Here is a 27,981-nt window from a genome sequence, read left to right on the forward strand (position 1 = left end):
ACCGACGAGTTTGGATATTCTAAAACTGAACAAGGACTCTCTTGTATCGGAGAGCAACAGCAGCTCATTAATAATTACTGTGCTGTGCTTGGGCTTTTGGGCATGGGCCTGGCAGTGCAGAGTTGGACATTATTGATGAGATGGTCAGTATCTCAGTCAGCCCTATCGTAGCAGCAGCAATAGATCCTAGAAAGAGCCAAGTAAACATTTCTGCACCCCCCAAACTCCTTCATCACAATCTCGCACAGAGCTCCCCCAGCTTCAGGGGCGTAATTGCTGCAAACCACCTCTACCACAAAAAGACAAAAGACAAAAAGAGGAAACCACGAGTTTAGCGTCCTAAGCGCATATCCTGCACACACATTCAAAGGTGTCAGAAACGCCAGGCACTGCATTGCTGGCCACGTCTTCAGGTCGTGTGCTACACGCACACAGCAAAGGGAAACAAGCTAGTCAAATTCACATTTGAACTACACGGAAAAAAAAAACACCCTGCACGGGGGTTAACTCTCTTTCTCTGCTATACTACAATTTCGTATACGCCAACAGAGTAGTATTTTAGTATTAAGCAACAGAGCCCCAACCCTAGCCAAGTCAATAGAAGAATGAATATTTGGACGGCTACTTTTAAAATGTGCTTATTACGTGGCCAGACGAACATTTCGATTAAACAGTAAAGACGTTGGAAAAGTTACAAATTCGCTTGCAACACACGAAGACAAATGTGCGCAGTGAAAGAATTTACAGACGCCGAGACACCACAGGTCTTCCCAACTCGAGGCGCTGCCGTGTCTCCTTACACACCCTTTCTTTCTCCCAGCCCAGCGTCACGGAGCTTCAACAGCGTCTTCAGACACAAACACCGCAACATGCGGGCGGCCACAGAGCGGACTGACAGCTGACACTTCCCACAGCACGCTTGGAGAAATGGACTAACAAAAACGGCTGCAGGGTCTAGCCTCGTTTTAAGCGACTGAGGAACTAGACTCAACCGTGAATGAGCTTCAGTTGCAACTTCACGTTCTGTTACAGGACAAATAAAACATTTTGGGGGAAAAAAAAGTTTCGCCGAGTAAATACTTCGAAATGGGACTGGTTCTCTCCCCTCAAACAAAGCCGCTTTAAATCGTCTTCCATATTGCAGCTCCCGTTTGTGTCTTAAACTGAAGTTTCCAGTCGAAATAAATATGCATTTTTTGTTTGTAGCATGTTTTACTTTAATTAACGCACACGTTTAAACCATCCCCTCGCTGCAAAAAGGAAAGCTGTCGCTAATCGATTGATTTTTCCTTTTTTTTGCCAGGTCCTTCCTGACACATTGGCTGCTTTCTTTCCACGGTTCCCACCCACCGACCCGCGCTGCCCTCCTTCACCCCGACCCCCAGCTCCAAATCCCGGGTACCTTATCGGAGTCGAGGTCGGGGTCGGCCTGGCACAGTCGGTACAAGAACGATTTCGAGTCTCGGCACAACGTCTGCCGGGTCGTCAGGAAGTACGTGCCCCCCACGTTCAGCCGGACCCACTTGGAGTCCCCGATCCCAGGCATCTGCGCTCTCTCCCCCGGCGAAAGAACGGAACACCTCCGGCAGCCGGAGCCGCTGAAATCGGAGCTATTCTCTGCCATCCCTCCTATCCGATCTCTGCTACAGGAACTGAGCTCGGAGGCAGGAAGTGTCCTCTGTTTAAAACAGCTCCCTCCTACAAGCGAAAGCGTCGCCCCTCCTTCTCATGCTGCCCAAGCCACAGCGAGCTGTGCGCTCTGCACTGACTACCCGTTGTGCCCTCTTTCGCCGGAAGGTGGTGAGACTCCGCTTAGCACTGACCAAGGCGCTGCACACGCATCGATCTCACTACTGTGCAGAAGTGGCAGCCTCGCGTTTGTCTTTTCCTGGTCGTTTGTTATGTTTAATTTTTTTCTTTTTTACACTATTTCATTTCTTTCTTGTATGCATTTTATGTTATTGATATTATACATAATAGAGAAAAACAACATTTTACTCTTTTTTTCAATGGAGAAATAATCCAACGGTTAGTGTAATTCCGGTTAGTTTAGTGTTTCAGTAACTGCAATACTGGAAAGTTTTATAATATACTTCCATTTAAAAACGTTGACAAGGTTTTTCGTTTATCCTGTGTATAGCTGCACAGCATCCGTGATAATGATTTACAACTATACTTTGATAAAGCTTCTACGGTTCTTTGCTCATTTAAATGAAAATAAAACGCATTCAACATTTTCAACATAAAATGCATGTTTTCTGATGGCCAGAGTACCCGACTTTCAGGTAACTGCGTTTCAGAGAGTGCAGCTTGTGTGCATTTCGACCTCACCTGAGTGATGACAAGACTACTGCCTCACCGCAGAACCACAGCAGGGAAGATTAGACAGAGCGCCGCTTGTCTCGCCTTTCCAATCCGGCGGACCTGAGAGAGAAACATCTGAAAAGACCTTTGTCTGCTAATCCTACATCTAGCGCAACCTAAAGCCACTTCAAAAGGTCCGTTAGAAAAAAAAATCCACAATATAACGGTGACAACCAGTTTCTATTGGAGCGCAATTGTGCTAGTAAATCTGTAAATGAGCAGTGCACGTGGTTTATAATCCAGTTAGGCAATATACACGGGACCTTTTTTTTAAAAAAAAAACAACAACTTTATGTTCACCTAAAACAGGAATGAATCAACCAGAAGAGCTGTGAAATTCGGGCGGTGGGCGAAAACAAGATCGTTTCAGAACCTTGTACCAACACGGACGTGCTACAAAGAAGCTTACATGTGTAACATTTATCACAGGAAGTCATTTTCTTACCAACAACTGCCGAATCACTATCCAGCTTCTGGTACTTTTTGAGAGGCCTAACTACGCTAAAAATCGTTTTCTGCGAGGTCATTTTGGAAACCGATTTTGCGTGTACTCCTTTACAGATTTGCTGAAAGACGGAGATCCGGCTAGGTTCCATTTCGCATGGGCAGAAATTGACAGCATATTCAGATGTTGTGTCAAAATTGGCCTCCTTTGCTGTGTGTGAGCTCCTGCTTCTTACAGAATTTCGTGTATGTTCTATTTTGGAAAACCAAAATTATTTGTAGGTCATAAAAAAAACCTCCTTTGACCTCAGGGGTGTATATTTCCTGTCCCCAAACACTTACCACATTTCTTACAAAGCTAAATTAATCCATTCCAACAGGCACATCCCTTCTGGAAGTCATGTTGTTCCTGAAGGCCCATCTGCTTGTGATGGTCAGTTAACTAGTCACCTGACAGAGTTACATTAGCATTACAATTTGCCCACTTCTCTGCCTTGTGGCTAAGACCGAGTGTGCATTTTGGAATCACATGTCCCAATTTACTGTTCGTGATTGCTTTCTCGTTCCTGATTAAGGGAAAAAAAACCCTGAAAACTCTTAAGCTTCCTTTTGGATAAAGAATTCCCTGTTACAGGCAGTTTTGATCAAATTAAACCCATAGGCCAGCCTTAGTACTCTGAGAAGTAAACTTCAATGTGGAAGTCTGCCTCTGTCCTTTTGGGCGGCATAAGGCCATTTGATAAGCTTGCTTAAGCTTTAGAGCTTCAACAGTTGCGTGTCTCCTTTTGTATCGCTGTTGTGACTTTGCTAAGACATAGCTTGGTAATCCTTTTAGAAAGGTATGCAACAAAATTGGATTTACACCTTAACTGGTAGGGAGGAGTAGCAATCTAGTGTTATTTTTTTCAAATTTCAAACTATGTTACTTTCTGTTATCACCCTTGGAGGCACGGTGGTGCAGTGTTTAGCATTGCTCACAGTCCTGCAGGCCTGGGTTCAGTCCCTGGGGTGCTGATTGTGTATGAGTATGTATGTTCTTCCTGTGTTCACATGGGTGCCCTGGGTTCTTCCCACAAAGATTTGATGAAGAGAAACCCGAGTACATGTGTGTTTCTTCCCACAAAGACCCAAATACAGACTGGCAGGGTAATTGGCTGCTGGGAAAACTGGCGCTTGTCTGAATGTCTGCATGTTTGTGTCTGTAGCTGTGCCCTGCAATAATAATAATAATAATAATTGCTTACACTCCAATCAAAGCGCTTTACAGGTAATGGGGACTCCCCTCCACCACCACCAGCATCCACCTGGATGATGCGACGGCAGCCATAGTGCACCAGAACACTCACCACACACCAGCTCTCAGTGTGGAGGAGAGCAGAGTGATGTAGCCAATTCATAGAGAGGGATTATTAGGAGGCCATGATTGATAAAGGCCAATTGGAAATTTGGCCAGGACACTGGGGTTACAGCCCTACTCTTTTCGAGAAGTGCCCTGCGATTTTTAATGACCACAGAGAGTCAGGACCTCGGTTTTACATCTCATCCGAAGGACGGCGCCTGTTTACAGTATAGTGTCCCGATCACTATACTGGGGACCCTGCTGGCCCCACTAACACCTCTTCCAGCAGCAACCTTAGTTTTTCCCAGGAGGTCTCCCATCCAGGTACTGACCAGGCTCACACCTGCTTAGCTTCAGTGGGTTGCCAGTTGTGAGTTGCAGGGTGATATGGCTGCTGTGCAATGGACAGGCATCCCACCCAGGGCACCGAGGGTGTACCCTGCCTTGTGCCTGTTGCTTGCTGGGATAGGCTCCAGCTCTCCTGTGCCTCTGTGCTGGACAAAGTGGTTAGAAAATGGATGGATGTATTCACTATGGGACTGAACTCCAACATTAACTCATACCGCTTTATCCAACAGTTGTGTGGGGAGCTCAGCCTTGAAGAAAATCAGCTACATATCTATCATGTGAAGGAAGTTAAGTGGTTCAAGAAAATGCCTTTTATCAGGGAGCTTCCAGTTCACATCCTGGCTGGGCCATCTGTAGAAATACAAGTCTGACCTGGGGTCATTAATCCTGACCTGGCTTGTGTCGATTGTTTAAACAAACAGGAGTAACTGAAAGGCAGGGATAACATTAGCAGGAATAGCCACTGTGCCATAAGTGGAAATACTCTATTTTCTATGATTCCAAAACAACTGGTACTGGTCAGTCATAAACACCTTTTCATTGTAATAAGGTGACCATGGCTGAACCCAGATTATAAAATCTGTTGTAACACTGCTTGAATTTGGGACACTCCAGGGATACACTTTGTGTGTGTCTTCTCAGGGTGTTCTCCAGAACTGCAATCTTGGTACTAGAGTGGTACTGGACTCTCTGCTGCTCTTCCCATGCTTTCACATCATCAGTTACTCTGCAGCAGCAGTTGGTGAGGCTGTAATTAACCATTAGTTGTGTCTGTAGGTTGACGCGGATGAAAGTGTTTGCTTATGTTTGTTACTGTGACCTAGGTAAAGTAAGAGAAAGTCTAAATCATGCTTTGAAAATTGCAGTAGAATGGTCTTTAAGTGGGTTTTTAAGATGTCTACAGTTGTAGAGTCTGAAATGGATTTCAGCGATGAATTCAATGGCTGAACTGCATTAGATGCATAAAAAGTCTACATATTTCTGTTTAAACGTGTTGGAATCGGTTTAGCTACTCATTTCAAAATGACAATTTTTGTAATATAAAAAGTGACTTACGTTTGCACCCATTTAAACTAAAGAACTCCTCCTTTTATCCAAAGGGCTTATAATGTCACTTGGTCATAACTGCACCTATTTAGTGTGTGTGCTTGTTTAGTACAACATCTCAAAACACTCTCTGCCCTCTCTGTGAGGAAGCTTCTCCTCTTGATAAGCAAGTTTCTTTCATTTATTTAAAACACTGTAGAAATGCATTTAAAACCAAGAACAGAATGCACTGCTCTTACCAAAGAGTTGTGGCAGTATGGAACCAGCTACCCAGCCACAGCCATGTTGTTAAAGCCGATATTTAGATTTCCTTCAAGGAACGGGGAGATGAGGTCCCGGGATAAATGAACTACTATCAAATGGGGAAGATGGTCTGAATGGCCTCTTCTTATTTGTAACCATTCTTATGTTCTTAAGAGAAAGAAGCAGGTTAGAAAAGCTAATCACGTGTACATCTTTTGGAGGTAGGAAGTAACCAGGGCACCTGACCAAAAAGGAAATTGCAAATTCTAGACAGATACCGAGATCAAAATTAAAGCCAGTCGTGCACTTTCTGAAAACACAGATGCCTACACAGCTACTGGTATTTTACGATTTGCCAATTACATCAAAAGTCAATTTTAATTTGCATTTGGAATTAAGACAAATACAAGCCGAATTAGGCATGCAAATTAAAATCTAACCATAAAAACGTGAAGCCTTTCCTTTATAATGCAGTGATTGGTCTTCAATGACTTTCCCAGTCATCTTCGTTATTCTAGTTGCTCCAGTACCGACCAACCTGATGGACGAGTTAAGCCTCTATGTAGTCTCAGAACAGCTATCTTTCACCATTGGGACACGGCACTGGCCTCTATAATGCTCTATGGAATTCATCCTCTGCTCTGAGACACTTGCCCAGAATGCACCCTGGTTTTGATGAATCATGTAGTGTATTGCTCCATGCTCTTTTTTTCTAAACTTACCACACATGTAAAGCCAGAAACCCAACTGGCTATATCAAGTCACAATGTGTCATCTTGGATACTTTGACTTCATGGAGGATCATGGGTGATCCTTTTCCATTCCTCTGATGTGGACCGCCATGGTGATGAGAACCTATGTTAACAGACCACAGAGGACCACGATCTTATATGAAGGTTTGATAGTCTATGGTCGACTCTCAATGAGATACTCCATGAGAACCAATGTCAAGGTGACTTATGGCACTTGACCTAGGAAGTCTATTTATAAAGTATCCACATTTTCAGTCTTTATTCCAAGTGGCCTATTAGAACCGTAAAAATGTGTTATACAAAGCGCTGCATAGCAATTTGTTGTAAACTATTCTGTAACCAACACTTATTGACCGATACAAAAATTTAAACTTAATGTATCACAGCTTCTACTGACCCCTTCAAGGTAGTATTTTAAATTGCACACTGACAGTTACTACAAATGTCCAGTGTTTTTCATAGGATTTTTCATGTGTTATTCTCCAGTTAATTCTCTATGGGACAGAGAACTGCACAAGTTGGATGGTATCCCTGTTTAGGGTGTGGTGTAATGTAATACTTTATCTTTCTCTAAATACTTGCACTATCCAGATAAAAGCATTTTAAACTTGCACACCAAATGCATGTAACACCACATTGGGGGTTTCAGACAAAAACTGGTTCTGAAACTGTCATAGATGCATCCAAGGGGTAATAGTGCACACACCTACACCTAGTTTGGTAGTGTGATGTAGTTAAGTCTGTCTGTGTTCTTTGATGAGACTGACATTACAGTGCTACCGAGTCACTCCTTCTCAGTGACTCCCAAGTGACTATTAATCTTATAATAATAATAATTGCTTACACTGATATAGCGCTTATCTGGACACTTCACTCAAAGCACTTTACAGGTAATGGAGACTCCCCTCCACCACCACCACCAATGTGCAGCCCCACCTGGATGATGCAACAGCAGCCACAGTGCACCAGAATGCTCACCACACATCAGCTATTAGTGGTGAGGAGAACGGAGTAAAGAAGCCAATTCATAGATTGGGTTTATGAGGAGGCCATGATTGGGAAGGACCAATGGGAAATTTGGCCAGGACACCGGTGTTACACCCCTTCTCTTTTAGAGAAACACCCTGGGATGTTAAATGACCACAGAGAGTCTGGACCTCGGTTTTAAATCTCATCCGAAAGATGGCACATGTTTACAGTATAGTGTCCCTATCACTATACTGGGGCATTAGGACCCACATAGACCACAGGGTGAGCACCCTCTACTGGCCCCTCTAACAGCAGCAACCTTAGTTTTTCCCAGGAGGTCTCCCATCCAGGTACTGACTATGCTCACACCTGCAGAGCTTCAGTGGGTTGCCAGCTGTGAGTTGCATAAAATTTGCATAATCTTCAGGCATAAAAAAACTGCAGCCAAAAAATCAGTTTTACAAAAGCTGACAGAGGACAAACAGACAGAACTCTATTATATTAATTAATCTAAATTGTCCTTTTATGGCCAGGAGCCTCTCTGGATCTTACAAACCTATGTGATTTTCCCCTATCTGCTCTTTTTTAAGCTCCCACTTTGTACATTTCCTTATATTAGTTGCATTCTGAGAATTAAGTATTAAAGAATTCCGGATTTTCCAAAGATGATCAGTGAGAAGACACTTTACAGAAAAGAGTACAAGAGAAAAAAAAACAAGACACATTAACATGGTATGCCTAAAACCCTACATGCTTTATTATAGGACTACCAAGCATTACGTGGAAAATGTATCATTCAACAACTACACCTAGAGCACAAATAATCAGAATGAGAAGAGCAGATTCATTAAATTATGAGAAATATGATTAAATCACTGACCAAATAGAAAATTTATATAATAAAGTAAGAAAAAAAAGTTGTAAAATATCATAGTTTACAATAATTATTCACATTCAAAGGCTTTACATCTCAATACATACACAACATGGCCCCTGAACATGACTTCAATCCAAAATGATTCATATATTAGAATTTAAATAACACAGAATGAACTAGAGGCTAAACAATAGCCAGCAAATAACCTTATACAAGAATAAAAATACAAAAAGTGTGTATCCTAATTTCATTGCATTACTTGCTTCAGAATTCTTTAATACGTCTTCTGTACATCACAGTTCTAGTCGGCTACGAACCAGGTAGAGTATTAAATACACAAAGTAACCGACTCTCGCCAACCTGATAAAAAAAAGTTCTAGCAGGAGAAAAATAGACACTTCCTGTACTTGCTAACCTTAAAGATAGATACAGCAATTTTCAACTGCTATGTGGATTGAATAGCTTCTGCTGACATCCAAACACACTGATTACATTATACAGTCTGAGGCTGATTCTACACAATCCACACAGTCACTGGTGGCAGACTGACGTAACTGTAAGAACACGGCACTGACTCTGTGTGCACACTGAGTGCGAGCCATGTCTGATCTCGGCTCGGACAGACTTCACGGACACACTGCGGAAACTTACCGTTCTGTAAACCTGGCACTGTGCAAATCTAAACAGGTCGTCTTTTCTCAGCAACGGTGTTCGGTTGCGCTGATGCTCAGAAAGAGTTGTGCAGCGATTCTTATCTGAAAGTTTCTGTTGTACATTGTCTTTTACCTGTATATTGCTGTTACTTTTCAACTGAGGGACAGCATTCTGAAGTTTTTTTTAATCAAAGAATATGTGCTGTCCTGCAATCAAAATAAATACCACTAAATGGCATAACACAACTAATAATCAATTTCTAATAACTACGGTTGTCAACTCAGTCGAATGACTCCAGTACAGATCTTAAGTTATACTAGTGTCAGTGATTAATCTGCGGCTCTCTCAACACACCTTTACAGGTTGATGAAGCAAAAGGCTTTTTTTTAAACAAAAAAACCCAAAACTATTGTGTCTGCAATTTACAACTGGCCATGCAGGGTTGTTAAGCAAGTATTAAGGTAATGACTAAAAAGCTCTTTGTACTTGCTACTTCCTCTGTTATATTATTGACAGTAAATTCATCAGTCTACTCAGAACTCACACTTGAGTACAGACATCAATGCTATAATTAAGTACCACTGTAAACCTGGAATCAGTTCTATTTTAAGAATGAAGCTAGGCTGTCACTGACTGGACTGCACAAGGCAGATACGTAGTAAGCAAAAAAAACGTAGGCAGACATAAAACAATGTTAGCAAGAGTTTCTTGAAGGCTCCCTGACAAAAAATACAGTTCAGATTGAAAAAAAAAACAGTCACAGGAAAAAGCTGTCTCCCCCGTTCCCCCCCCCCCCCCCAATTGTGTGATCACAGGGCTGCTGTACACTGTCTGGCTGTGTGTGCGTGTGGATTTATACATCAATCCTAGTGAAGCAGTTTACACACGTGGTTTAAAACTTTTTTGTAGCAGGAGAAAGAGATGTGCACGAAAGCAAGATCTTCATTCGCACATGACGATATGCATCTGAAACCTCAGCAAGAGCACAAAGAACAAGCAAAGCAACCCTGAATTCCATTTATGTCTATTTTTTTCTGTTTTAATTTGTTTTAAAGAGACAAAAAAATAGAAGCTGGCCTTCCTACGGAGATGTTATCTCTTGTGATGAAGGGCACTAGCGAAGGCTTTCTTTGCTCTATGGCAGATGTCATATGTGGAAGCGAGGTCTGGCAACAGTGAGAGCTATAGTGGACCCTTCCTGCAGCTGGACCTACATGCCAGCATTTTGGTGCTTATGGTAAATCTTTCGCCACACCTCCTGAATCTTCTTGCACCACTTGTCCGCATGCCCATTAGGGTCCATTAGATAATACGTCCTGTTGGGCTGCAAAAATACAAAAAAAAAAACCAATTAGTCTCTTTCAGGCATCCCTCCCTTTTCTTTCTCTGACCTTTCAATTAACACAGACCCACTAGCCTAGGTTACCTTACGTACACTGCCTTGTTTCCTTATTACAGTATATTGCCTCAGTGGAATTGACTAGGCAGGGAAAGCTCAGTGCACTCAATGTGCAATTAGCTGGCCACAGCCATTTTCATACGCTTAGGACAATTAGAATAACAAGTTTAGCTCATGAAAAGGAGAGGACTCAAATAAATTAATGAGCTGTAATAACGTATATGAATCCTTTTTCATGCTAACAGTCCCCCACAGACCTGAAAAGGCCTTACTGCCACAATATACCCTTGCTTTTCTTCTGTTCAGTGTGGAATTAATCTCTGCTTCTCCCTTTGATGCTTGCACACTATCACAGCTCCCCAAAATAATACACATGCTCTAGATCAAAACTGAGGTTTACTTAAAAAAACTGGCAACGCTGACTACAATCCTGGGGGGTCTTGAGGGGTTCCATCAGTAACAGTGTTCCCTTGAAGGGCAGGATGACCCTTACTGTCCTTACCACACTGGTTTAAGCCAGGAAATGCCAAGGGCAAAACAATAATAATAATAATAATAATAATAATAATAATAATAATAATAATAATAATAATTGTTTGCACTTCTATAGTGCTTTTCTGAACACTTCATTCAAAACGCTTTACAGGTAATGGGGACTCCCCTCCACCACCACCATTGTGCAGCCCCACCTGGATGATGCAATGGCAGCCATAGTGCGCCAGAACGCTCATCACACATCAGCTAAAACAAGACCTTGATTCCTTAGGAAGTGGTGTACAAACAGCCATAATGCTGCAAGGGGTATGTCAGGCTTTAGTCAGCCAGTATGTTCCTGGCTTGTAACACAACAGAGACTTGAGGCCTGCGGGGAGCCTGCAAATTTGCAGAGATTGGAATTTGCTCTTCCACTAGACCCTCATGCTTGTCAAGTCACAACTGGCTCAGACAGGTACTGGGGGATGGCGTTTACAGGTCTTTCCCTCCATACAACGGTTATAGCGGCATCCAGTCGATAAACATCTTGCAATTCCAGTTTGGGTGGGAATGAGATAACTGTCCACCACCACTTAAAATATAGGCGATTATTAGTTTTTCTTCAAGAATTTGGCCTGCACTGTCAGAGTTTTCAGTTGGTTTCTGCCAACAGTTTACAGTGCAAATTAGTTTTGCAGGTCTTCTGATGATTGTTATTAATTTTAACAAAATTAAATAACACTTAGTATTAAAATATTAAAATATCAAGTTAATGTTAAGACAAAGCTAAAATACTGCATCAGAATTTCAGTCTTATACTAAATTGGCACAAAATGAAGCAAAATAAAGACAACTGAATATCACAAAGTAGGAGGACCTTAACAGCAGGAAAAGAGTGGCCCAGGCCTGAACAGAGACAGTTGCCGAAGTCAGAACGAGCAGAGCCAGAGAAATACCAAGATCTGAATGTCTTCAGGGTGTTTACACTGATTCCAGACATTAACTCATCCCAATATGTCACGTAGCCAATTTAGCCTTGTAGATCTGATCTCAATCCAAAATTGTTTATTGTAACCCAAACATTTTCCGTGTTGCAAATTACAAAGTTTCTGCTTTTTCAAACCTACACAATTTGGTTCTCTTAAATACAGAACACATTTTGTTAAATAAAACAACAACTTGAAGATGGAGGCACTGCTCATTTGTTTGCCACTGGTATATTTTAAAGTCATAAAATGATTTAATTAGTTTTACGCATCTAGAAGCATTAGGTATCTAGAAGCAAAAGTTAAAATTCGGATGAATACCGTTTGCAAAGGCAGCAATATGGAAGACTGATACTGACAGACATTGGACAGTCAACACTACCAACTTACTGTGTGAACAAAGAAGGTTTTGAAGTTCTTGGCCTCTGGGCGCAGTTCTGGGGACCAGGGAATTTCTCCCTTCAGCACTTTGTTAACGGGGTCCACGTAGTACAAGTGGGGTCCTTCAGTCAAGAGGAGCTGGCGCCGACGTGCAAACAGTCCCTACAAAAATGAGGAGTTGTCATAAACCCCTAGTCTTGCCACGGGCGAGAACGAGAGTTCCCACAAACTGTGATATGATGCAGCCCTTCCTGCTCACTAGTCACTGTAATGCCCAACGTAATGTGATGTATAAGCAAATAAATACAGGTAGCAGATATTTCACTGAAGAAAGTTCCCAATGTGATCTGCATGCAGAGTGAACAAGTTCCATTTATCAGCAAAACCATCTTGAAGACAAGAGCAATATTTCTATTTGATTAAAAGATGTATTCACTAGCCTGATTGTATATGATGTAATAAGCTGGAAAGGAACAAGTAAAGGTTTATCACATGCTGAAAAGAAAAAACAATATTTTGTCTGTGGATCCTTCTTCATCACCTGAAAAAGGCTCCACAGACAAAAAATTATTTATTTTCTTCACTCTTCAGCATGGAATAAACCTTTACTTGTTCCTTTGCAGACTACTCAAGTTGACACAGCTACCCACTTGAATGTCTATAATGTAATAAGGCTGTGTTTTGAAGCACAGAACACGGTGCTGTGCATACTGAAAATGTTGTCTCTTTTGTAATGTAAATGGCAGGTTTTACAAATTACTGTGTACATATTACTTTCATTGTGGTTTGAAATGCACTCAATGCTTATTCTTTCTAACCCTGAAATATAAAAATAGTGCTGCAGTTCCCTTTATCATCTGTTTCACTTATTAATTTTTTTAAATGATCGGTGTAAAGCTGAAATACAAATAATTAGCATCTTCAAGATCATACACTGAAAATAACAGCTTTATATGTGATGCTAAAACAGTTTTTCTGCACTGACGTTTTTACTTTTTCTTCCAGAAGTACAACTCCAATTACTTCTGCAGTATTCCACGACTAGCACAAAGAAGGAGCTCCATCTTGCCACCAGAGGGCACTATTCTCCTATACATTTTATCCAGGACATTAGCATGCAAAAGAAACAATTACATTTAACAAGGTATTAGAACTTCTACACCAATTCTAACAAAAACTCATACATTAACATTTTTCATTAAAAGCCACAAATTTAAAAAGTACATTTACAAATCAAGTGATAAGATGTATTTATCAACACAATGCTTGAAAAAACATTAGTTTGCAGGTGTTATTACTTACTTTCCTTTTGTCCACTGGACCCATCTTAAGTATTAAATTATTTTCTACAAATTGGTGCCTGTGAAAAACAAACAGTAGGCACATTAGAACATTTCTCATATCAAATTATGTACAAAACTAGGATGACTGTGAAACTGGCCAACTCTTAAGCGAAAACCTTTAATCAGGTGCAGTGCTGCTACATGTCTTGTACTGCAAATTATTTTTCAAGTAGGATGTATAACATTAAAAATCTAAATGTTAAGCAACTTGAAAAGGAGCTAAAATTAGCTTTTCATGCAAAACATGGGGCAAAAACTCTTAGGTACTCCTGTACTACGTGTCTTTTGTAAAATGGCAAGATTAGCCTCAGACTGCAAGCAACAAGCACTTTCCAAATAATTCTCAATGAGGGCAAACTCTCTTGGATAAGGATGATCTATCCACAGGCAGGAAGTCATCTACAGGGACAGCTTGTGCCTTGTCAGCTTTAAGATAGAGCGGTCCATACCATGGATTTCCAGTGGTCTGCTTCTGCAGGAGAAGCTGCTTCTCCTCATCGGAGAACTGCAGATCCAGCTCGAAGGAGTTGTTGTCCAGATCGTGGATGTACTGCTCAATGTTGCTGCTGGATCTCTGCGGCAGGGAGGACTCGGGGACCAAAGGCAAGGGCGAGGGGCTTGACTGGACCACCTGCATGCTGCCGAACTGGCTGAGGAGGTCATCATACTGGACATGAGAGAGATGAAATTACATTGGAAGTGAAAGGTGAATAACAAGCCAGTGCGGCTTCATCCTTCTGAATTAACCACTGCCTCCATTTAAGGACAACAAATAATTAAAAAAAAACACTTTTGATTAAAAGAGAAGCATATTAGGACTGGACATTCAGTAGGAGCACTAATGGAAAGCTTGGTATTAGAGTATAATATTTGAACCCATTATGAATAAGAGGGCCTCCTGAGAAATATAGGGAATGGGTTTTTCATTTCACATGCAGTCCAAGGTACATATTCCCAAAACCTGCTCCCTTACTGTCATGGCTAGCAACTCTTTACACAGAGCCCTGACTAGAGATAAAAACATTAAACGCTCTCACGTTTCCATAGCAGTCTTCGTCGTCCTCTGACATGGCGGGCAAGTAAGGGGTCAGCTTGGGAGGAGTCTGCAGGTGCAGGTTGTCCCAGGAGATGGTCTCAAAGAAAGCATGAGCCTTCAGAGGTGGATACCCACCCATCTCCTCACAGCCTATCCTCTTGGAGGGATCCAGAGACTGTGGAAACACAGGGAGGTTGACATGGCCAGAACTGGGAATCATTCAAAGTGCCAGCAGCTACAAATGTATTTGGGGAAATGAACAGATACATCACTATTTCCTCTTTGAAAAACACATGTGCATTTAGTCACATATAGACACTTAAGGACAGTTACACGTTTTATGTACAAAATACTTACTAAAAGCTGTTCTACGAGATCCTTTGCTTTAGGAAAGAATTTTTCTGGGAATTCATATTCCAATTTTATTATCTTCTGGAATATTAAGTACTCGTTCCTGAAAACGACAAAAAGAAAGTCTTCATTGGCAAAGCGCTTCCAGTGCCGCTCATATGATGACTGCCCTCTAAAACGTCAGTGGATGTAATTTAGGGGATGAGGACACGTGAGATGTCTGGACATGGTGCATTAAAAAAAAACTATGTATTGCATTGCAGTGCAGCAGAGCTCCAAGACCCAGACAGCAACTAACAGGACATGTTGCATCGACAGATGTGACCTGAGGAGCAAATTAACAGCAATAAAAATAATCTGGTCCGAAGCTCAGTTGACAATGTGCATAAAATGCACATTAAATTGACATAAATCATTCAATTTGACACCCAAAGAAGGCTCCACAGCCAAAATGTTGTTTCTTTTCTTCTCTTTCAAGCATAGAATAAACCTTTACTTGTTTCTTTAAAATAGGCATGTCCACTACAATGGAATTCACCTCATGGAGGTAAGGTACCTTTATAAAAGAATGGGATGATGCTAAAATACTGCTTTATGAGGAGTGTAAGTGAAGCCCTATATCAAGACAGCACGGGTTGGGGCCTGGAATATGCTATTCACCTGCTGTGCCTGGGAATCCCTTACTTCACTAACTGGCCTAATGCCACCAGAGCAGAGTGGGCCACAACAGTGAAACCTGTGACTTGCACAGCTAGTAGCTTTTTCAATGAGAGAAGCGTCCCACTGTGAGAAACAGCAGACAACTCCCAACAGCTCGGTCCGTACCCCTCCCGGCACAGAGTGAGGGTCACTGCAGTAAGGCTCATTAAAGATTCTTAATAACCCTCTATTCTTGATTGGGGAACAATTACAATTTTGTATGAGAAAAAGAACACCTTCAGTTTAGAAAGAGTGAATATCAGCCACACCTAAGTAAAAACAAGAAAGTTGTTGTTTTCCAGACTCTGTACTGTTAAGACATTCTCTGACCTGTAAATATTTCATTAAGGAACAAGTAATAGGTTTATTCCGTGCTGAAAAGAGAAGAGAGAAAACAACGTTCCGGCTGTGAAGCTTTCTTTGGTGTGACAACCGAAACGTTGTGTTTTCTTCGCTTTTCATCATGGAATAAACCTATTACGTTTTCCTTTGCAGACTATGCATGCTGACGCAGTTACCCACCTGAAATATTTCATTAAGCAACATTGTAATTAGATGCCTGTGCATTATATTATACAGCAAAATATGGTATGTTTTGTCAAAACAAAAAAAAAAGGAATTTCTTACATTAGCTTGGTCTAAGAACAGAAACAAGGTGAAAAACAGGAGAGGGAGTCAAATACACGCAGGCCTTATTCTACCCTCCAGCACTGGGAAAATACTCTCGTAGCCACAAAAACACAGGCTGAGGCTTAGTACAGAATCAGTAGGTTACGCCAGACGTCTTACAATACATCTTCTGCACAACGAGCACACTGGGTTCACACTCCAAGGGCTCTGTTTGTGCTTCAGTGCCTGTTGATTTGTCAGTTACAGTTTAACCATGAGGCAGCCCAGCCATGTGACTGGGTTTCTTCAGTTCACCAGACACTCTCTACATAAACAAGTCAGAAACACCACAGTCATGGCTTCCTGTTATTTTGTGAAGTGTTTTTGACATATTCTTCAATCTTTTATTTCCCTAAATAACAGCCAGCACACAGTACAAAACACTGTGTTGGTGCAATACATATAATAATAATAATTAAAAAGGAACATTATCTTCTAACTCAACAATTTCATTGTTTCTCTGTATTGATAAATTGTTTATTTTACTTGGTACAGATAAATAAATACATGTTTTTACTTACCCAGCTCTAAATGGTGGTAGTCCAGCCACCAGCTGGTAGATTATACAACCTAAGGCCCAAAGGTCAGAGCTAAATGAAACAAGAAGAATTGAATGAATTCACTAGGCACACTGCGCTAAACACCATCCTTGTGTTTAGACCACATCTGTCTTATTAGGATAATTATCCAAAGCAGCATCTACTTCTGATTCAAGGTTTATTAAGTCCAGTTTAGCAAAATAAGTATTAAAAAAAATAAGCAGTAAATTAAGAGAGGACCATAGACTTCACAGATCATACATTTCATTTGTGTTCCTCACAACTTGAATTTCCATTTTTAGGCCCTTTGATTCTGTTGTTCTGCTGGTGGTTTTCACTTTACCAGTAGGAAAAGAAGGAAAGAAAGAAGAGGTGTGGTGCTAGTCGAACACAGTACCTCTTGCAGGCAGATTTCTCTGTCAGCAGTTCTGGGGAAACATACTGTGCAGTTCCTACAAATGAGTTTGCTCTCGCTGCAAAAAAAAAAACAACTTTTTAAAGTTTAGCTCAAATATTTTTTTTACTTAAGGATATAAAGACCAAAAACAAAGTATAAAGAGTTAAAAACACCAGTCAAATCATCCGACAATACTAGCAATTGATAGTGTCTAATGATGAAAGAAAAACAGGTTTAAGAGGGTTTCCCCTCCAGTTATTTTGTTCCAAAGCTTGAATTTTGAGTTTCTACTCTCCCCCCGATATTTCAGTTTGCACAATAAATCAACACCAGCTGCATTCATTGTACTTTTCATACAAATGCACAAATGAACAAAAGATTCAGACCCATTCAATAGTTAAGCAAGTTCAAAACAGAAAAGCATCACAAAAAATAACTGACTTCCTGGAACGTTATTATTCTGATTTTTTTACTGCTATACTTATAAACCAAAGGTTTATAATTAATCTGGCCCCCGTCAGAGTTAATGAGCAATATTTAGTATAACCTAATCTTACATGCAGGAAATGTATAGTGTTGTGAGAGGAAAAACATTTATTACTTTTGTAAATTTAACATTAAAGCACAGATAAAATGGTCTTTTTTATTTGCCTGCTTAATCTTGCTAAATAAATCTTGATTTTAGACTAAATGTCTTGTGAAACTACATAAATACAAGTTGGATTCCTTGTTTTGCCATTACGAATTTCAGAGTTTGAGGTTATATGGAATGACACAATCAACCACTTGGCACTTAACACCTTTTAACTTAAGGTGCCCAGCAGTATGCTTTGTACAATTATCCGAATGAGAAAAATCAAATTAGACTAACAAAAATCAAGATATTTATTCAGACATACCTTGCTTGCTATCTGAAGATAACTGTTTTGCTGTTCCAAAGTCCGTGATCTGAATGTGCATCTCCTCATTCAGTAAAATATTTTCTGGTTTAAGGTCCCTAGATGGAAAACACAATGTGATGCAGGATTGACTGTCTGGTGTCTTTTTATACCAAAGATCCAAGAAAAATACCTAGTAGAAGCTTTGTTTACCAGGGATGCCACTATGAAGTCACTTTAAACTACCAACACTTAACTCCTAGTCTTTGAGGAGTGTTTTCATTCCACGCTAGAAGACTTAATAACTCAGATCAAAGGTACACTTCACTGATCTTTATTAACACTGCTTCCAGCTCTTTCCTGAAGATTATGAGTCGCCTACAAACCCTAGTTGACTGTGCTCCTCCAAGACCAGAAGTCAATATTGCTGCCTTAAACTATGTTTAACACAGTCATTTAACAAGTGTATAAAACAGTGGTGTTGCTTCATATGGACTTGCACATTCCAGCGCTACTCATTCTCGCTACCATATGCACCATATGGCCCTTTTCTCATAGGCTTAATAAAGAAGCCATGCCAAGTCTTGATTTTAGCCACATGCTAATGAGAAAGAACTTGAGTTAACACTGTGAAGAACTTACTTTTCTCATGCACTTAAAACAAGAGCAGCACTGGGAAATTACCTGCAGAACAAACTTAAACGTTACCATTCAAAGCAAATGCACATTATTTAAGCCTTACCTGTGAATAATCCCCTTGGCGTGTAAATATTCTAGCGCGCTAACAATTTCAGCTGAATAGAATCTTGTACAGGTCTCATCGAAAGAACCTATTTTGCGAATGTATTTAAGCAGCTCTCCGTTTTTGGCGTAGCTGAGGCCAAAATCTGATGAGATAGTAGTTAAGGACAAACTCTTCTTAATTTAGGAGTTTAAAGACCCACAGAATATAGTAAATGAATTGTTTAGATTGGGCAGTGGTCAGCAGACTCTGAAATAATGCTGACAAACGTTAACATTCAGTTCTCTAACTCTCCATAGTAGTGGCTGTTTGTGGAGTACAGCTAATATGATGTTAAAGAGACTTTTGAACCTCTATCTCCGTAAACATTTACAACCTTTAGATATTACAAACATATGAGAAACTAAAAACATTTTAACTGCAAGATGAGATGAGCTGAGTTTCTTTCAATTTTAATCCACCCACAGTTCTCACTACCGTTAATGTAAATAAAAAACATCTTTGAATGATATAAAAATCATAGATTATGCATAGCATTTAACTGCATACTGTTTATGCAGTATTTACAACATTAATACTAGTTATCTAAAACAGCACAGATGAATTCACCTGTGCATGTATGCTGGTTAGAAACTGTGAAGTTTCAAATTACAGATCACCAAAGGTTGCTTTTCCTTTCCCACCAACTTCAACTAATGGCAGGAAAAACAGATTGCAAACAAATGCAGTAACACTAGGGTTCTCTTCTTACAATGAAAGACTTAAGTTTCTCCAGTGATAACTGGTTTCTGGAGGTTCAAAATACGTGGGATGGGGATGAAAAATGAGAAATCACATTAAAGCAGGAAAAGACCCACAATCCACGAGCTCGCCCTCCTCTTGACTTCCACCCCCGATTGACTGCTTTCACCTAGTTGGGCTGCAGGAGAACCTTACCTGTCCCAGAACCCCTCCTCTCCCCAGCACCCCCCACTCCCACCTCTTCAATCAGCGCAAATTAAGCTACGGTCTACCGACGGAGCATTTGGGAAAATCAAAGCAGGCAGAAGATTCAGGCCTACACTAAACAGCAAAGGATGTCCGTCACAGACCAACCAGGTTATTCACTTGACTCTTTGGACAGAGTTGTGTCTACTGATTATAAAACTGCTCATGTAATGATAGACATAAAGAAAGTCCAAGGCAGGAAATCCCAATCCAATATTATCACTATCAAATGTAAACTTGTGATAAATAATCAGACATTATATCAGTTGAGCCTCAGAAAGTAAGAATTGTGAGTGATTTAAAAAAAAAAGATAGACTTGTCTCACTAAATTAATAGTTAAATTGCCTACCCTATGCCCCAGTTTTATTCTTTCCAGATTGCAAATACTGCAAACTCACTGTTTGCTGCTCTCTCTACGCTTGATTCAGAAATCAGCCCTGGCCAGTACCTCTATAACAATTTGCATTCCCTGTGGCTTGTCTCTCCCATTCAGCTCCTCTACTTCAGGCCCTTGCTCCCGTTCTTACATACCACTCTTCTCCCTCACTCCTCCTTGCTCATCCCCACCAGGCTGCCTAGTGCTAACCACCTATCTCATACCCTCTTCTCTAGTACATCTGCAATGGTCTTATCTACCTGTGGACGTTGAAGACAGCCAGCCATAATCTCTGATCACTTTCCTAGCCCCTCATTACAGGTTGCACCCATGATTCCTCCCCATATCTGCCTCAAAAAACGCAGTCCATCATCAGCAATGTACTTCTGCACATTAATACTATTCTATAACCATGTTTGCACTGTGATTTCTTATGCCATAATGATTTTAGTTTGTAATCAGATCTTAATGTGCTAAAAGAGAAGTAATTTAATCAAAATACGCATATAAATACTTTTACATAAAACTAATGCAGGTTTGCAAAATTGATTTAATGCAAAAATGCACACAAATCTAATAAATAGGAGCACACCCCAACGAATGCCAGCAAAAAAAGCTGGGGAGCTCATGCTTTTTCATCATGCCCACTTCTTTTGTGTTGGAAAGGATACACAGCTTTTCGTCATCTTGGAAAGTGAAGTAAAGCTTGACGAAGAATGGGTGATCTAGATCGGACATGACATCTCTCTCTCTTTTCACGTACTGTGCCTTGTTCTCCTTCATGATATGCCGCTTTTCCAAAATTTTAACTGAAAGGAAAAGGTTTAAAAGCATGTCAACAGAAAACAACAAAAAAACAAAAGCCAATCATCACACCAAATGATTCCAGAATTAATACAGTAGTGAGATAACTTGAAAGCAAGACGTATCCAATGTGAGAGGGAAGCATAAGTCAATGATCGCACAAACCCAGGAGATACAATGTGCCAGGGAGCCCTCACTGTTTAGTTATTAAACTCTACAAAGAACACAAAATATAAAAGACTTACACAACTGCACAGGTACACATACACATTCACACTGGCATCCTGCATCCAGAAACAGTTAATTCACTAAAGCAACTGTAGGCAAGTACGACTTGGTAGGAAGAATGAATGTTTAATAAACTAATAAGCGGTATTAATGCAGGGTGACAGTATCTTTGTCTACAGCTGAACTGTAAAACATGTTCAGCAGATGCATTTCTTCTGAACCGATAGGAAAGTGCTCCGTTCTTCATTCTAAGCCTACACATCTTTCCATTATAAATAATACGCAATGCCGATGGAAATTCTCAGTACCGTTATTATCACACTGAGATGTCAGCGTGCTGTCCAGCATTTGACACGGGTATAAGCAAATTCGGCATACACAGGTACATAAAGATTGCTATTTCATAAAGTAGAACTCAACTGACTTGTCATGTTTAAGACAGTGGGGGCATCAGGAAAGTCAAATTCTAGCTGAAAGTAATTAAAGGATGCCTTCTTTACCAGTTGTGCAATCTCCTTTAAGCCTATATAATAAGCAAGCTTAGAAAGACATCCATTGACAAAGACTCTGAAGCAATGTGAAACATGGACACATTCATGCTAAAACCAGTCCCTGTAATGTATGCTATATATTAACTGAGAAATCCACTGTCATGTATATTGAGAAAGAACAGTACATACTGGCATATTCTTTCCCCGTCGCCTGTTCTTTGGCCAGTACAACCTGTGTATTAAAAAAAAAAAGACAACAAATCACTATAAAACAAAAAAACAAGGTTAAGCAATCTTGTTTGTTCTGCATTACAATTGATTATAAAGACAACAATAAACAGAGACTGAAATAAAGATTAAAAGAGTTTTGAAGTGATGATATTTTACCACAACATTCTGAAGTCACAAAGGGAACTAGAGAGATTCAAAAACACAAAGCACCCAACAGAGTGCACGGTCACTACTGCCATGCTCGTCGAGACCTTAGATGCCAGAAAACCACAGTCTGATAACACTGAGCTCGAACACAAAAGCGTCTCGGTTTTCCTGTTTCTCCTCGTATAACAGTTTATTTTGGGCAAAGTTTAAGAAGGTTGGTTGCAAGAAAACAGAGTTATCAGCTCACAAAATTTGTGCAAAATGTGTCGGCGTACCCCTCAGAACAGGGGTCAACAAAGCGACTCAAAGCAAATACTAAGTAATGACTTACTGTTGAGAAAGAACCCTCTCCTAAAATTTTTCCGAATTTAAAATCCTCAGGCCTTTTCTTGCGTGGCTGCGGAGTCTGGATCGAGTGTTTCCGCTGCTCTGGGTTCTTGTCGGAGGGACTGGGGGAGGCCCTGGTCTCCATGGCAGGGCAGTGGCTGCTGCTCGCTCCTGGGACAGCAAGCGGCGAGCTGGACTCTGGGTGATTCCTTACCATTGATGGGGATTTGCAGGTACAAATAACACAGCTGGATTGCATGGGAACAGCATCATACTGCAAGACACAGCACAGAAAAAGGAACACAGCCAGTTAAACAAGTGCACAGAAAAGTCACTCCACCAAGAAAGGGCACAGAGTATATGTGAAACTATAATTCATAATTGTGCTTGGTTTCATTAGGAGATAACTTTTGCTTTTCCTTAACGCATGGTTAAGAGCAGTGTTCTTACTAATTTCAAACCTTATTTTGTTTTTATAAATAAAAAAAGGGAACAGAAAATGTTAAATCTACAATATGCATAGAAAATGGCACTGATAAACACAAATGCAAAGGTTACTCGGGTAACACCACTTCTACATATTGGTTAGAAAACAAAATTTGCATCTTATCTTGTGAAAGTCAGGTCCTGGAATTTCCCATATTTACACACAGAAATGGACATTGATTTCAGCTATTGTATCAGCACATTTAATTTTGTTAGTATAATTCTATACTGCAATTATTCTCAATTCAGGAATACTTTCTACAAGGGAAGCAGTTTAAATATACTGAAGTATGCACAAGAAAAGATCCAATGTTATGAGAATGTAATTAGGTGATAAGAAACAGGCAAAGTCCCCACAACATTAAACGTAACTTCAGCATCAAAGGCCTAATTGCAAAATGAACAGGAATAGTGCTGATCTTGAACAACGGAATCAATCACCACATAAAAACAATTTAAAACTTTAGCATTTTTAATATATAATTGGTGTACAACGGAAGTGCAGGCTAGGTTTTAAATCAATGGCTCATTGGGCAAATATTATTTACATTTGCAGTACTGAGCAAATAGGATGTTAACTATTTGAGTAGTACAGTTTCCAGGAATAAAAAAAAAAAATACTAAGTTCGTGTCATTTTGTAAAAATGCCTGGTGCTCAGTATTGGACACATCAATGGAGTAAAAAGCGCAAAATGAATTATGTGTATAAATAACCATGTAAAAAGATGTGATTTTAGGGCAAGAGCAATGGACGTTACAGGTATGCCTGTTTGTGTAATGAAGGTTGTCGGGTTGCTACTGCCCTGCGAGAGGCGTTTCTTGGAAAATGAGGCATTCCACTTCAACAATTAGTACAGTAATCCAGAGTAACTGGGAATCCATCTCATCCATCTGCGTAGTCATTTTCAGACTGCAGTGACTACAGTATGAAATATTCCAGGAAGAAATAACACACCCATTAAGAAAACAGTCTCTCAGCAGCTGTTCAGGCGAATCGCACAACGGAGAGATGAAACTGTGCTGTCCTGTGGGCCAGAGGACATCGGAGATGGGAGCAGGAGAGCAGTGGAGTGTTTTACTCACTGGTGAAAGGCAGGAACTGACACTAGCAGATGTGTGCAGAGACACCATGGTAAGCGCACTGCTCAAAGCAAACAACAGGGTTGTGGGTAGTGTGATGCCGTGAGGAGGACTCTCCGAGAAGACCACCTTTGGCGCAGACCGATGGCAACCTTATAGCTCAGTGACACTGCTGATGAAGTCCTGGAGTCAACAGCTTTACCATTCCTGCAAACCCATCCTGATTTCCCCATCAGCACAGTGAAGCATGCAGGAACAAGATTTACAAGGACACGACTTCAAGAAAACAATGTTGAGGTCTTGCCACGGCAAGCCTTTTACCCTGATCTGAGTCCGAATTAACACCTGTGGACCCACCTCAGTTTATTCTCCAGTTAATTGAAGCTCACACATTTTACAAACCACATGGTTCTTAAGAACGAGGTGCGTCCTTAACACCCAAAATAAGTCCAGAGTGTTCATCTGGAAGCAGCTAGTGCAGCCTGAATTTGCCACTTGCTGGACAGATTACAAATGAGATCAGTTTCTTTCTGAAATTCAGTGTCATTATATTTAAATAAGATGACTTTTAAACTATTCCAACTTGCTATTAAACAGCACTCACGGCTACAAATTTAATTTCCACTAAAAATAAACTATAACTAATAAGATGTCAGCATTTCCCATATCCAAGTAACGGCAAATGAAACAGTTCTCATACGAAAAAACAACATAGATCATCCTGTGCTATAATATCTCTGGAATGGAACAATTATTTAATTAAATTAGAAACATACATAAAAAAAAAACAGCTGGACAAGTTACAATAAAATCTTTACCATTCGGATCCGAGAGCATGAAATACTGGTACTTTCCAAACACCTGCTGCTGTTGCTGCAACTGTGGCCCCAATACCAGTGTAGTAATATATCTAAAACCACAGAAACTGTCTGGGTCTGCCTGCCTCTGTGCAGACAAAGCCATCCATGTCAAAACAGGTTTGTAAAATAAAATGTTTCAACAAAAGAATTCCTACATATAATGCATGTTGATTCCCAAAGTCCATTATTTTTCTTATACAGAGGTTTTATAGAACACTATACTTGAAAAAGAGGAACATTTTCTTGTATGTAATGTTTTTTTGAAGGGTGAAACATTTTACTGCTTTCTGATATAAGACTGATCCAGTAGATTAACTTAAGCATACAAAAAAACAGTCATTCTTTTCATCACTGAAACTATGCAGGAAGTAATCAGACTTTCTGGTTATGGGAATAGTGTTTCAGATACCGTCTGAAAGTAAGACATACAGCAGGCCTCACAGAATCGAATTTGTTTACAAGACAGTAAAAGTGCATCTTTAACAGAACTTTTTTTAAAACCCAAGATCAATTAAGAAGTCAAACAATACAGTCTTATTAAATGCTGTTAATTGTAATTAAAGAATATAAAGTTTATAGTTTGGTTCTATTCAAAAGAATGCCCATATTTAATGGCCAGGTGTGAACTGGAAAGAGAGAAAAGTACTTTTTTTCTTTGAAGATATAAAAAGAATCTGCACTACAAGCCTCTGCATATGGTAGAGGGATATTTCTCTATACCATGATCTGAAATCATCAGAAAATAGTTAAGGACGGCCTCTGTCTCTCCCTCAGGCTGGATACTATTGCAATGAGTCATGTCTTATTTCCCAGCCATGCATTCGTTTTTAACCTCCTGATCACGCTTTAGGTTCCACCTCTGAATCAGGAAAATAACATTTGCTAATCAATCAATCATCAATTTCATTTTTCCGCATACTGGTGGAGAACACTTCTCATTTGGGCTAACCTGAGCACAAGGAAAACTAAACAAACTAACTTGATAATACAAATTCCTCCAATTTTTTACTCAATTCATTCAAAGAATTATAGTAGTGTAACTGGTATTAGACAGCCAAAATAAACATGTAACTTCTGCAAATTAAAAGTAAAACTGTTTTTAGCTCTAACTTTTTTATTAAAAGCAGAACATCCCAAATGAATAAAATGTATTTGTGTCCCAAGAAGGTATAAAAAGCTATTTTCTGTACATTTCATTGAGAAAAAAACCCTCACGTGCCACAGGGTGTGGGTAAAGTATGAGACTGTCAATAACGGACGCCTATCCAAGTTCTGGGACAGCTGTTTCTGGACACGGACAATCACCCAGTTTGACCACAGGGTGGTAGTCACAAAAGCTTATTTTCATAGGTGGCACCAGTACGAATTTTCCTCCAAGTATACACTTTTATATTACAGCCCAGAATTCTTTTTTAAAAAAGCAGTTTGCATTTTCTATTTATATTACACTAATCGGAGTGGTATGATATTTTGTGATTCTCAGATCTTCAATTGCACATTAGCTAAATACTTCAGCAAAAAGACAACCAGAATAAATATGAAAGCACATTGCTCTGAAGCGCAAAGTAAAATCAAATTAATGTTTTTGGTGATATGTTAACCATTAGAACCAAACTCTCTAAAGTTTGATTTTAAAATTAAATGTATTGCAAAAATAATAAGTGGTTAACCCCGGCACATCAGTCCGACTCGATTCATCTGCCATGAACAGTTCTTCCTTCCAAATTTAACACTTAATGTTTCTTCCTGTGAATAATTTATGCTGTAGGACCTTCAGTAAAGGGGGTTGATTGGAAGGCTGAATCATGTATTGCAGACACTGCAGGTTCAGTACAAAACTGGGAGAGTTGGCTTGGCTCAGGCAGTTGGGCTTTGCTACACATCACTGACCCATGTAACTTCCAGACTGAGCAAGTAAGTCATCAGAGAGATGTGTCAAACCTCCAACTGATACTTGTGGGACCCCTTTTGCCAAATATAGCAGATGGCTCCGCCCAGCACAGCTATCTGAGGGCATGTCCCATGCTGGATAAAGCATCACAGTGGTTAAGATGAGTTTTACCACATGGTGATTCCAGGTTTAGGAGGGGCAATTTACAATTCCAAATTTTGAAAAATTAAGGATCAGATAAAACAGCTTAATGCAACAGGAAATTAAAATCACAAACAGGCAGGTAAGTAACAGTAGATATGCTTTATTCTGGTATACCTGGTTGGTATAACTTTGAATCTTGCAACCCTAGCTTGTTGTTATTGCAGGTCAATGTTATTTTGCACTAAAGCACAGAAAAATAACAAACTTTTTTATTCCCGTTTCTTAATTTCTAACTCTTATCACCAAACTCAATGCAACGTGAAAGGAATGTCCAGAAGGCTTCAATTTAAGCACATAACCCCTATACTCAGTAGATTACACTGGATATTGGCAAAATTCAGAGCTGACTTTAAGATTCTTCTGCTCCCACCTAAGACACAGAATGCTTTAGTGCCATGGTTATCTTAAGGACTTACTGGTTGATCATAAATTTTTCTTTCTCTGCCAAAGATCAGCCAGGTGAACAATGATGGACATTACTTCTCATCTGTAGTGCCATTATCTGTAGAGCTCACCACCCAACAAACCCATAACAGATTATTATCGAAATTTGTAAAGGTCACTTAAAGACTTATCTTTAGAGTGCATCTTATAATGCATGTTTTTTATCTTTTTACATTTGTTATGTGTATCGTGTGTGTGCTGTTGTGTAGCATTTCACGTGTCTTAAAAACTACAGAGGGTGACTGAAAGATTAGGCACACAATGTTTAGGAACATGACTTATCTCTGCTAAATGGGGGTGGTGGTGGGCATGTAACAGTTTGTTCCAGATTTAGGTTAAGGAGTGGTTCTACTCTAAGCATATCTGAGAAATCTATAGTTTTATTTTAGGGGTGGTTTACAGTTTTTATATGCATACCAATTAAAAGCAGCAAATACTAGATCTTATTTCAACATATCTGCACCAAGATGATAAAACACCTTGGAGACACCAA

The 27,981-nt window shown here is 40.0% G+C and overlaps 2 protein-coding genes across 5 annotated transcripts in view; both read right to left on the reverse strand.

Moving 5' to 3' along the window:
- Positions 1 to 1,740, reverse strand: part of LOC102684869 (BTB/POZ domain-containing protein KCTD5) — a 47,748-nt gene extending 46,008 nt beyond the window's left edge. The window contains exon 1 of one of the 4 annotated variants that reach the window (XM_015360036.2): positions 1,403 to 1,731. In XM_015360036.2, the coding sequence (XP_015215522.1) occupies positions 1,403 to 1,624 (222 nt within the window). In that variant the 5' untranslated portion in view covers positions 1,625 to 1,731. Of the gene's footprint in view, positions 1 to 1,402 lie in introns of all 4 variants that reach the window. The other 3 variants (XM_006637067.3, XM_069180989.1, XM_069180990.1) reach the window with 3 other exon arrangements.
- A 6,499-nt stretch (positions 1,741 to 8,239) lies between these two features.
- LOC102691100 (3-phosphoinositide-dependent protein kinase 1) overlaps positions 8,240 to 27,981 on the reverse strand; it is a 28,333-nt gene continuing 8,591 nt past the window's right edge. Inside the window, exons 2-14 of the mRNA XM_015360047.2 lie at positions 22,528 to 22,797; positions 22,008 to 22,050; positions 20,967 to 21,104; positions 18,932 to 19,076; positions 18,211 to 18,308; positions 17,312 to 17,387; positions 16,897 to 16,965; positions 15,014 to 15,110; positions 14,658 to 14,831; positions 14,070 to 14,287; positions 13,580 to 13,637; positions 12,287 to 12,439; positions 8,240 to 10,361 (exon numbers count right to left, since the gene is read on the reverse strand). Coding sequence (XP_015215533.1) covers positions 10,248 to 10,361; positions 12,287 to 12,439; positions 13,580 to 13,637; positions 14,070 to 14,287; positions 14,658 to 14,831; positions 15,014 to 15,110; positions 16,897 to 16,965; positions 17,312 to 17,387; positions 18,211 to 18,308; positions 18,932 to 19,076; positions 20,967 to 21,104; positions 22,008 to 22,050; positions 22,528 to 22,797 — 1,653 coding nt within the window. The 3' untranslated portion in view covers positions 8,240 to 10,247. The remainder of the gene's footprint in view (positions 10,362 to 12,286; positions 12,440 to 13,579; positions 13,638 to 14,069; positions 14,288 to 14,657; positions 14,832 to 15,013; positions 15,111 to 16,896; positions 16,966 to 17,311; positions 17,388 to 18,210; positions 18,309 to 18,931; positions 19,077 to 20,966; positions 21,105 to 22,007; positions 22,051 to 22,527; positions 22,798 to 27,981) is intronic.

Source organism: Lepisosteus oculatus, chromosome 19 (assembly GCF_040954835.1).
Source record: "Lepisosteus oculatus isolate fLepOcu1 chromosome 19, fLepOcu1.hap2, whole genome shotgun sequence".
Classification (NCBI taxonomy): domain Eukaryota; kingdom Metazoa; phylum Chordata; class Actinopteri; order Semionotiformes; family Lepisosteidae; genus Lepisosteus; species Lepisosteus oculatus.